Source organism: Aegilops tauschii, chromosome 5, assembly GCF_002575655.3.
Source record: "Aegilops tauschii subsp. strangulata cultivar AL8/78 chromosome 5, Aet v6.0, whole genome shotgun sequence".
Classification (NCBI taxonomy): Eukaryota; Viridiplantae; Streptophyta; class Magnoliopsida; order Poales; family Poaceae; genus Aegilops; species Aegilops tauschii.
In genome coordinates this window covers 131,465,893-131,476,874 of record NC_053039.3, presented here as the reverse complement: position 1 = coordinate 131,476,874, position 10,982 = coordinate 131,465,893, and the positions used below count along the sequence as shown (strand labels likewise).

Below are 10,982 nucleotides of genomic sequence, written 5' to 3'. Positions count from 1 at the left end.
TTGGATGCAAAACTGGTAAGTTCATTGTTTCTTGTCATTTATTTTTCTGGTTTGTTGCATTTCTTTTTATAGTTATTTTTGTAACAGTGGTCCTAGTGCTACGTGTCGAAATAACTTTTCATTTCATTTTTTGTTTTTTTGATGTGAACAGATTATGATGCCGCGCTCCAAGGATGATCATTATTCCTTATACACGATGAACCAGCATCGCCAGACGTTTGATATCCATGACACTAGGAAGTACACTGGCCATCCGGATGTCACGACAAAGTGGCACGGGACTGATTACAACTCAGATTGCACTGAAGTGGTATGTCATTTTTTCTTCCCAAGTGCAGAGCTTTTTTGTGTTTCTCCTACTGCATTTTTTTATAAATTGCGCATGCAATGTTACCACACATAGAACCACACTTGTTTTTGTAGTGCACTGCAACATGTGCGTGACAGAACTGCATTTTTCTCAGGCCCCCCATAATCCTTGTAAAGAAGGAGATAAAAGGAAATGACCTCACGTGCATTTAAAAGAGGGACTGTCTAACGTTGAGAACAATTTTTGTATTTTTCGGTTCGTCTAAATAGTAATTTGATCTATGGTGTGTGTTATTTTTACATTGTGCTTCCTTTTTTTGCCAGATGAGGAGGATGAATCAGTTGCTGAAGGCGATTTATGGTGAAAAAGTGTATAAATCTAAGAACCACCCTGACTGGGTTCAATTGGCAGAGAAGCCCTCTTACCCGGTCGTGCCAGCGCAGGGAGCAAACGAGTGCGGAATCTATGTTCTGAGGGTGACGCAGTTGTATGACGGCCAACGTCTAGTTGAGAAAATTATCAAAACCGACGTAACACCTTCTCTGTTTTCTTCTTTTTCTTGTTACTTTTTTTATTATTTTACTTTTTCACTTTTTGTTCTTTATGACAACCTTTTATTTAATCACTGTCTGCATTTTTTTCTTTTTTCAGCCTGCTGTTGAAGATTGGAAGGCGGAGTACTTGTTCCAACTGCTATTCAATCCTTCAAACATGTTGTGTTATGAAGACATGCCGCTTGAGCTACGAGAACTGATCGCGGATCTCGGGCTTACTTCCCTGTCGCAATCGCAGACGCAATAACAATCTACTTGGTAAAAACCCTGTGTATGGACAAGAACTAGGGGTTCATGTTGTGTACTGTGTGGTGTCTAAGGTATATGTATTAAAAGACTTTTGTTTTTCTGTTGTTGTGATTTTTCGTCTGCTTTTTTGGAGCGGTGTTTTTATGGACAAATATGTATCTGTATATGTATTTTGTATAAATAATTCATACAGTATATATATGTGTATATTTTTATTTTTGTTGAACTTACACGTTCTGTGTGAACTGGCATTTTTGTCATGCTTATATGTATCTTATGTGTCGCATAAACTGCATTGCATGTGATGCCGAACTTCTTCGTCCAACAAAAAGGACTGCATTTGTCTACAAGTTTATGCTGCACCTGTTTTCTTTGCGGCACTTTTTTGCCGCAGACCCGGCATTCATGTGTGTATCCTGGAACTGCGTTGCTTTATAATACTGCACTGCTTTTTGCCTAACCAAGTGCACTGCTTTTGCCTAAAGATGCGTCCTTCAGTTGGTTATTTTTTTTATTGTTTGTATTGTAAGGTATGGGGGGTTGGGCCCCCCAACTTTTTTGGTTGTTTATATATTTGTATTTTCTCTTTGTATTCCCTGTACTTACCGTACTGCGTGCGTTAGCGCGAGGCCGAGCAGGGGGTGGGAGGGGGGTCGTGACCCCCCCCCCACCCCTCCTGCGAGGCCGAGCCTGGAACAAGCTAGAGAAGGCGGCGACGCGGCGTGCCGCGGAGCCGCATGCGCAGGCGAGTATGTCACACCCCGTCGCCTCCCTGTCTATCTTAGGGGTGTGGCTCTGGGGTTGGGTGCGTCCTATTGTTGGAAAAACAGAATGTCCACACTGCGCCTGTCAACCAAGCGCACTGCGTACGTTAGCGCGAGGCCTCGCAGGGTGGTGGGAGGGGGGTCGTGACCCCCCTCCCCACCCCCCTGCGAGGCCAAGCCTGGAACGAGCCGGAGCAGGCGGCGACGCGGCGTGCCGCGGCGCCGCATGCGCAGGCGAGTCCGTCACACACCGTCGCCTCCCTGTCTATCTTAGGGGTGTGGCTCTACGGTTGCGTGCGTCCTATTGCTGGAAAAACATAATGTCCGCACTGCGCCTGTAACCCGAGCGCACTGCGTGCATTAGCGCGAGGCCGAGCAGGGGGTGGGAGGGGGGTCGTGACCCCCCTCCCCACCCCCCTACGAGGCCGAGCCTGGAACGAGCCGGAGCAGGCGGCGACGCAGTGTGCCGCGGCGCCGCGTGCGCAGGCGAGTCCGTCACACCCCGTCGCCTCCCTGTCTATCTTAGGGTGTGGCTCTGGGGTTGCATGCGCCCTATTGTTGGAAAAACAGAATGTCCGCACTGCGCCTGTCAACCAAGCGCACTGCGTGCGTTAGCGCGAGGCCGAGCAGGGGGGTGGGAGGGGGGTCGTGACCCCCCTCCCCACCCCCCTGCGAGGCCAAGCCTGGAACGAGCCGGAGCAGGCGGCGACGCGGCGTGCCGCGGCGCCGCATGCGCAGGCGAGTCCGTCACACCCCGTCGCCTCCCTGTCTATCTTAGGGGTGTGGCTCTGGGGTTGCGTGCGTCCTATTGTTGGAAAAAACAGAATGTCCCCACTGCGCCTGTCAACCAAGCGCACTGCATGCGTTAGCGCCAGGCCGATCAGGGGGGTGGGAGGGGGGTCATGACCCCCTCCCCACCCCCCTGTGAGGCCGAGCCTGGAACGAGCCGGAGCAGGCGGCGACGCGGCGTGCCGCGGCGCCGCATGGGCAGGCGAGTCCGTCACACCCCGTCGCCTCCCTGTCTATCTTAGGGGTGTGGCTCTGGGTTGCGTGCGTTCTATTGTTGGAAAAACAGAATGTCCGCACTGTCCCTGTCAACCAAGCGCACTGCGTGCTTTAGCGCGAGGCCGAGCAGGGGTGGTGGGAGGGGGTCATGACCCCCCCCTCCCCACCCCCCTGCGAGGCTGAGCCTGGAACGAGCCGGAGCAGGCGGCGATGCGGCGTGCCGCGGCGCCGCATGCGCAGGCGAGTCCGTCACACCCCGTCGTCTCCCTGTCTATCTTAGGGGTGTGGCTCTGGGTTGCGTGCGTCCTATTGTTGGAAATACAGAATGTCTGCACTGCGCCTGTCAACCAAGCGCACTGCGAGCATTGGCGCGAGGCCGAGCAGGGGGTGGGAGGGGGGCCGTGACCCCTCCTCCCCACCCCCCCCCTGCGAGGCCGAGCCTGGAACGAGCCGGAGCAGGCGGCGACGGGGCGTGCCGCAGCGCCGCATGCACAGGCAAGTCCGTCACACCCCGTCGCCTTCCTTTCTATCTTAGGGGTGTGGCTCTGGGTTGCGTGCGTCCTATTCTTGGAAAAACAGAATGTCCGCACTGCGCCTGTCAACCAAGCGCACTGCATGCGTTAGCGCGAGGCCGAGCAGGGGGGTGGAAGGGGGGTCGTGACCCCCCTCCCCACCGCGCCCCCAGTGAGTCCGAGCCTGGAACGAGCCGGAGCAGGCGGCGACGCGACGTGCCGTGGCGCCGCATCCGCAGGCGAGTCCGTCACACCCAGTCGCCTCCCTGTCTATCTTAGGGGTGTGGCTCTGGGTTGCGTGCGTCCTATTGTTGGAAAAACAGAATGTCCGCACTACGCCTGTCAACCAAGCACACTACGTGCGTTAGCGCGAGGCCGAGTAGGGGGTGGGAGGGGGTCGTGACCCCCCTCCCCACCCTCCTGCGAGGCCGAGCCTGGAACGAGCTGGAGCAGGCGGCGGCGCAGCGTGCCGTGGCGCCGCATGCGCAGGCGAGTCCGTCACACCCCGTCGCCTCCCTGTCTATCTTAGGGGTGTGGCTCTGGGTTGCGTGCGTCCTATTGTTTGAAAAACAGAATGTCCGCACTGCGCCTGTCAACCAAATGCACTGCGTGCGTTAGTGCGAGGCCGAGCAGGGGTTTGGGAGGGGGTCATGACCCCCCCTCACCACCCCCCCTGCGAGGCCGAGCCTGGAACGAGCCGGAGCAGGCGGCGACGCGGCATGCCGCGGCGCCGCATGCGCAGGCGAGTCCGTCACACACCGTCGCCTCCGTGTCTATCTTAGGGGTGTGGCTCTGGGTTGCGTGCATCCTATTGTTGGAAAACCAGAATGTCCGCACTGCGCCTGTCAACCAAGCGCACTGCGTGCGTTAGCGCGAGGCCGAGCTAGGGGTGGGAGGGGGTCGTGACCCCCCTCCCCACCCCCCCCCTGCGAGGTCGAGCCTGGAACGAGCCGGAGCAGGCGGCGACGTGGCGTGCCGCGGCGCCGCATGCGCAGGCGAGTCCGTCACACCCCGTCGCCTCCCTGTCTATCTTAGGGGTGTGGCTCTGGGTTGCGTGCGTCCTATTGTATGAAAAACAGAATGTCCGCACTGCGCCTGTCAACCAAGCGCACTGCGTGCGTTAGCGCGAGGCCGAGCAGGGGGTGGGAGGGGGAGTCGTGACCCTCCATCCCCACCCCCCCTGCGAGGCCGAGCCTGGAACGAGCCGGAGCAGGTGGCAACGCGGCGTGCCGCGGCGCCGCATGCGCAGGCGAGTCCGTAACACCCCGTCGCCTCCCTATCTACCTTAGGGGTGTGGCTCTGGGTTGCGTGCGTCCTATTGTTGGAAAAACAGAATGTCCGCACTACGCCTGTCAACCAAGCGCACTGCGTGCATTAGCGCGAGGCCGAGCAGGGGGGTGGGAGGGGGGTCATGACCCCCCCTCCCCACCCCCCTGCGAGGCCGAGCCTAGAACGAGCCGGAGCAGGCAGCGACGCGGCGTGCCGCGGCGCCGCATGCGCAGGCGAGTCCGTCTAACCCCGTCGCCTCCCTGTCTATCTTAGGGGTGTGGCTCTGGGGTTGCGTGCTACACATGTTTGCGCTACATTTTTGTGCACTGCATGGGTAGCATATTTCTTTATTCTTTTCCCTCTTACGTATCATTTTTTTCTAGTGTGCGGGTGTGCACTGCTTTGTTGCTTCTATATGCACTGCGTTCGTCATAGTCCTGTGCTGCACGTGTACACATTTTGCACGACGTGCATCCTTCTTTGTGCCAAAGTTGTGACTGGTTATGCCAACGCTGCGGACTGCATGACTTACATTTAAGTACTGCATTAGGTGCACTAATTCTATGTTGTGCACTGCACGAAAGTGCTTCTCTTGTGGTTCATTTTGAGCATGTACCGCACTTCATCCACACATATATTGAACTTCCTTGTAAGACTTTGGAGAACTGCACGCATTTTTTAGAGACCTATTACGGGACTGGCTAGGGCCTTGTTGTAGCTGGGTGGTCAATTTTTTTCCTTATCTGAAGCATTTTTTTCTTTTGGAGTATATATATTTTGTGGTAGTACAAATGATGTCATTTCTACTGCTTGCACCAACGTTGAGTACTGCACTGAACGAAAGTTGCTGCAGCCCCTTTGTTCTGCATTTGTGCATGCACTGCACTTCATGTATACACTCTGTGAACTGCGTTATTTTTCTTATGTGAACTGAATTCACGTTTTGGTATCACACATTAATTTTTTCAAAATTTTCTGGATACTTGTTCTAACACAAACTAATTTCAGCGAAAGCAATTGATCAGAAGCAAACTATGACACATAAGCAAACAACAGAAATAAAATTTAATGATAATTCTAAAACGACATTGTTTTTACAAAAGAAATGTTCGATATGAAGCAATGGACATAATCAAAAGCTTGCATACATGAAACAAAGAACAACACAATGACTAAAGTAAAATGAAACTAAAACATAGCCCTGAATTATTTCTAGTTGCTGTATTGGATTAAAGCCTTGTTCTTCTTTTGCTTTGCTTCTTTGTCTCTTTTTGCCCTGTCCAGTCCCATGATGACATCGTAGATGATTCTCCATGACTCATATGTTGCGAATGCATCTATTGCTGCATACTTGATAATCTTTTCTGGCAGTGGGCAGAATCCCCATAGAGTATGGTCCTCCTTGTGGTTAATTTTTTTTCTTCATGTCATTGTAGTGAATGTCTGTCATCCTGATGTTGGGGATCGTTGCAGAAATTTAAAATTTTCTACGCATCACCAAGATCCATCTATGGAGTTTACTAGCAACGAGAAGGAACGAGTGCATCTACATACCCTTGTAGATCGCGAGCGGAAGCGTTCAAGTGAACGGGGTTGATGGAGTCGTACTCGTCGTGATCCAAATCACCGATGACCGAGCGCCAAACGGACGGCACCTCCGCGTTCAACACACGTACGGAGCAGCGACGTCTCCTCCTTCTTGATCCAGCAAGGGGGGGAGAGGTTGATGGAGATCCAGAACCACGACGGCATGGTGGTGGAAGTAGCGGGGATCCCGGCAGGGCTTCGCCAAGCGCAAGCGGGAGGGAGAGGTGTCACGGGAGGGAGAGGGAGGCGCCAGGGGCTAGGGTCCTGCTGCCCTCCCTCCCCCCCACTATATATAGGCCCCCTGGGGGGCGCCGGCCCTGGGGATCCCATCTACATGGGGGGGCGGCGGCCAAGGGGGGGAACTTGCCCCCCAAGTCAGGTGGGGCGCCCCCCACCCCCAGGGTTTCCAACCCTAGGCGCAGGGGGAGGCCCATGGGGGGCGCACCAGCCCACCAGGGGCTGGTTCCCCTCCCACTTCAGCCCATGGGGCCCTCCGGGATAGGTGGCCCCACCCGGTGGACCCCCGGGACCCTTCCAGTGGTCCCGGTACAATACCGATAACCCCCGAAACTTTCCCGGTGGCGGAAACTGGACTTCCTATATATAATTCTTCACCTCCGGACCATTCCGGAACTCCTCGTGACGTCCGGGATCTCATCCGAGACTCCGAACAACTTTCGGATTTCCGCATACTAATATCTCTACAACCCTAGCGTCACCGAACCTTAAGTGTGTAGACCCTACGGGTTCGGGAGACATGCAGACATGACCGAGACGACTCTCCGGTCAATAACCAACAGCGGGATCTGGATACCCATGTTGGCTCCCACATGTTCCTCGATGATCTCATCAGATGAACCACGATGTCGAGGATTCAATCAATCCCGTATACAATTCCCTTTGTCAATCGGTACGTTACTTGCCCGAGATTCGATCGTCGGTATCCCAATACCTCATTCAATCTCGTTACCGGCAAGTCACTTTACTCGTACCGTAATACATGATCCCGTGACCAAACACTTGGTCACAATGAGCTCATTATGATGATGCATTACCGAGTGGGCCCAGAGATACCTCTCCGCCATATGGAGCGACAAATCCCAGTCTCGATCCGTGCCAACCCAACAGACACTTTCGGAGATACCCGTCGTGCACCTTTATAGTCACCCAGTTACGTTGTGACGTTTGGTACACCCAAAGCACTCCTACGGCATCCGGGAGTTACACGATCTCATGGTCTAAGGAAATGATACTTGACATTGGAAAAGCTCTAGCAAACGAACTACACGATATTTGTGCTATGCTTAGGATTGGGTCTTGTCCATCACATCATTCTCCTAATGATGTGATCCCGTTATCAATGACATCCAATGTCCATAGTCAGGAAACCATCACTATCTGTTGATCAACGAGCTAGTCAACTAGAGGCTCACTAGGGACATGTTGTGGTCTATGTATTCACACATGTATTACGATTTCCGGATAACACAATTATAGCATGAACAATAGACAATTAACATGAACAAGGAAATATAATAATAACCATTTTATTATTGCCTCTAGGGCATATTTCCAACACCTGCCGGCAACATCAGCCAAAGAGTCAAACTTCTTTTTATTGTATGGGTCTCTCCATTCCACCTAAATATCAATGTAGTTGTCGGAGTTGATCTCCAAACCATATAGCTTCAGTTTGCTTTTGTCTCCTTCAATGGCGAATCTGACGACGGTGTACTCACCATTCATGAGGAATTTGTCTAGTTCCATTGGCCTGCAAGATGTTTGTATAGAGTGAATATAGTTTATTTTCTTAGGAGTACCAATGTTTTTTGTTTTGTCTGAAACTGAACTGCAATATGAATATCTGAATCTGTTACATTGAGTAGTTGCTAATACTTTGTTCATCATAACTAGTAAATCTGATAATATATTGCATAAACAATGCATGTTTTGTGCATGATTGTATTCTTGAACTGAATTTCATACATGTTTTGTATAGTAATGTTGCAGTTTTCTATTGTTCAGTCAAATAGTTTGTATTTGGTAAAACAAAATAAAACTGCGTGTATTGCTAGATCATATAATTCAAGAATCGACCACATGAGTGACATACATGGAGCCAGATGAAAACTGTCAATGAATTCATATGCCATGCTTTTTCAAAAATGAAAACCAAAGTTTAAATAGTGGCGATTGCAGTGAAGAAAATTTAAAATCAATATTGACAATCAATAGTACAGATTGATAGTTATATTCTGACCTGTCTTTAGCTGCAGAGATGTGGTAGACAAGGCATTCTTTTTCTACGCATAGCTGGAGCAATGTTGCCCGCTGTGGCTTCATGTAGTGCGTGTACTCGACATCAACGCCGACTAGTTTGACGGGCATTCCGCCGAGCTTCCTCCTGAGCGTGGACAGCATCTTGTCCACGTCTTCACCCTTGCTTGTGCAAATGACGTGGAGCTTGTGGTTGTCGTGGAGGTCGACGTCGTGGAGCTCCCTGGTGTACCTGCGGCGCTGCTTGTAAAGAGGTGCATCCGCCATGACTCTCCTCTGCTCTCTCGTGTTTGTTCTGGAGAGAAGAGGTTGGTGAAAGGAAGTTTGGAGAAGAAGATGCAATGGGGTTTTTTGGGTACGAAGCAGTTGTGTTTTCTCCTCTGCTCTCCTGTGCTCTCCTTGACAGGACGTGGGAAAGGTGGAGCGGGGTGGTAGCATGGTGGGGCTCTGTTTTTAGTTACGTGGCAACTACAGAGAGCTTCTGCTATGAGGAGGCTCTGTTAGTGCGTTGGAAATCCGGAACGTCGTGTCCTCTTTTTTCGTGACTTGTTCAGGTATGCACGCAACTGTCAGAAAATGTGATTATTGTGTTTTCGGTGAATTTTCCTATTAAGTGCACTTCTTTTATATCAGAACATAACTGTGTACGTCCACGTAGTGTACTGCATGGAAGTGAAATTTATTCTTCGTGCACTGAATTATATCGGATTAGGATTGATACAGATGTACGCACATTTAGTTTCTTGATGGAGTTCTTTCATGCAGTTCTTTATTTTATAGCGGACTGCTTTGCTTAACTAACAGGGCTGCATTCTTCATTTTAGCGAGACTGCAATGCAGTAGAAGGAGAACTGCATTTCAGAAAAAAAATACTTCGTGCTTCCACGTGGATAACTGCATTGTTTGGCGTCGCGGACTGCATTTGTACTTTTACTTCGGGCTTTCTGCGTTTTATTAATTAATAACGAACTGTAGTTTCTGGCAGTGCCCACGCACATTTTTCTTTTGTTGTTGTTATTCATTTAAAAAATGTTTTCTAATTTTTCTTTGATGTTTTATTTTTTGAAGTTATTGTTTTTTCTTACTGGGCATTGTTGGGCTGTGTTCGGGGAGTGAAGACGCATTTGGGCCCAAGTCGGCCTGTGAGCACGGTTGGTTCCCGGTGCGTTGTGTGCTGCCTAATGTTTAGTCCCACCTCGCCCGCGGAAGGCGCGCCCGACCTGTTTATAAGCGTTGGCGAGGCAGCCGTATCGAACTCCTCTGGTTACTTATTTGGGCGCTTATACACAGCGCTAGATGCTCTATGCTCTCTGACCTGTTGGCCCATTTGTGCCCGGCCCCATGCATTGTGGCTCAGAACGGCTCGCCTACGGTAGGCGGAGACCTACTACGAGACTGGCTGGGGCCGGATGCACATGTGGTGGTCAATTTTTTTTCTTTGTATTTTCTATCTTAAGTATTTTTTTCAACGTAGGGGCGTGCACTGGTTATCAAACTACTCTTGCACTGCATTGATCAGGGTTCTGTACTGCATGTGCACGCATTTCGTACTACATGTTCAGGTCTCATTTTTTATTTTCATGTTTTTGCTCTTACGTAATCTTTTTTCCAATGTAGGGGAGTGCACTGCTTAGTAAACATACCTGTACTGCATTGATTATGTTCCTATACTACACGTTCATATATTTCCGCACTACATTTTTTTCAATGTAGGGGCGTGCACTGCTTTGTAAACCATCTGTGCACTGCACTGATCAGAGTTCTGTACTGCATGCGCACGCATTCCGTAGTACATGTACAGTTCTCATTTTTTGTTTTCATGTTTTTGCTCTTATGTAATTTTTTTCAATGTAGGGGAGTGCACTGCTTAGTAAACATAACCCGTACTACATTGATTATGTTTGTGTACGGCACGTTCATATATTTCCGCACTACATATACAGGTCGCATTTTTTTCTTTTTGTGTTTTTGCTCTTATGTATTCTTTTTTATCAAATTTAGGGGCGTTCACTGCTTCGTTGCGTATGTGTAAACTTAATTCGACAGAGTATGTACTGCATTGGTACACAACTTGCACTGCATGCGTCCTATTTGCACACTGCATCTTATTTTCGTTTTGCACACTGCTCGAATCTAATGATTCATAAGCAAACAACAAAAAACAAATTATCACAGGCATTCCGTACGACAAGTTCATCATGAGCAAACTAATTTCAACAGAAAGCAATCTAACATAATCAAAGTTCACATCATTACAAGCGATTCTGCATGGCAAGCAAACTAAGTTCAGCAAAAGCAAATGATCACAAGCAAACTAACGATACATAAGCAAACAACATAAAGCAAATTTGATGATAATTCTAAAACGATGCTGGCATTGGTTGCTCTTTGGCTGGCACCATCTTCTTCTTCACCAGTCAGCGTCTCCCCATCCCCAGCTGCTCCTGGAGCGCTT

General features: G+C 50.1%; 1 protein-coding gene across 1 annotated transcript; it reads right to left on the bottom strand.

Moving 5' to 3' along the window:
- Positions 1 to 7,891: 7,891 nt before the first annotated feature.
- Positions 7,892 to 8,794, bottom strand: LOC109746235 (uncharacterized). Its single transcript, XM_020305360.1, has 2 exons — positions 8,511 to 8,794; positions 7,892 to 8,021 (listed from the first exon to the last, which is right to left on the bottom strand). Exons 1-2 carry the CDS (start codon positions 8,792 to 8,794, stop codon positions 7,892 to 7,894), a joined length of 414 nt encoding a protein of 137 aa, XP_020160949.1.
- Between the last annotated feature and the right edge of the window lie 2,188 nt (positions 8,795 to 10,982).

Coding starts and splice junctions, on each gene's coding strand:
- LOC109746235 (XM_020305360.1), bottom strand. CDS start 8,794: ATGGCGGATGCACCTCTTTACAAGCAGCGCCGCAGGTACACCAGGGAG. Junction 8,022..8,510: donor ATCTCTGCAGCTAAAGACAG/GTCAGAATATAA, acceptor AACATCTTGCAG/GCCAATGGAACTAGACAAAT.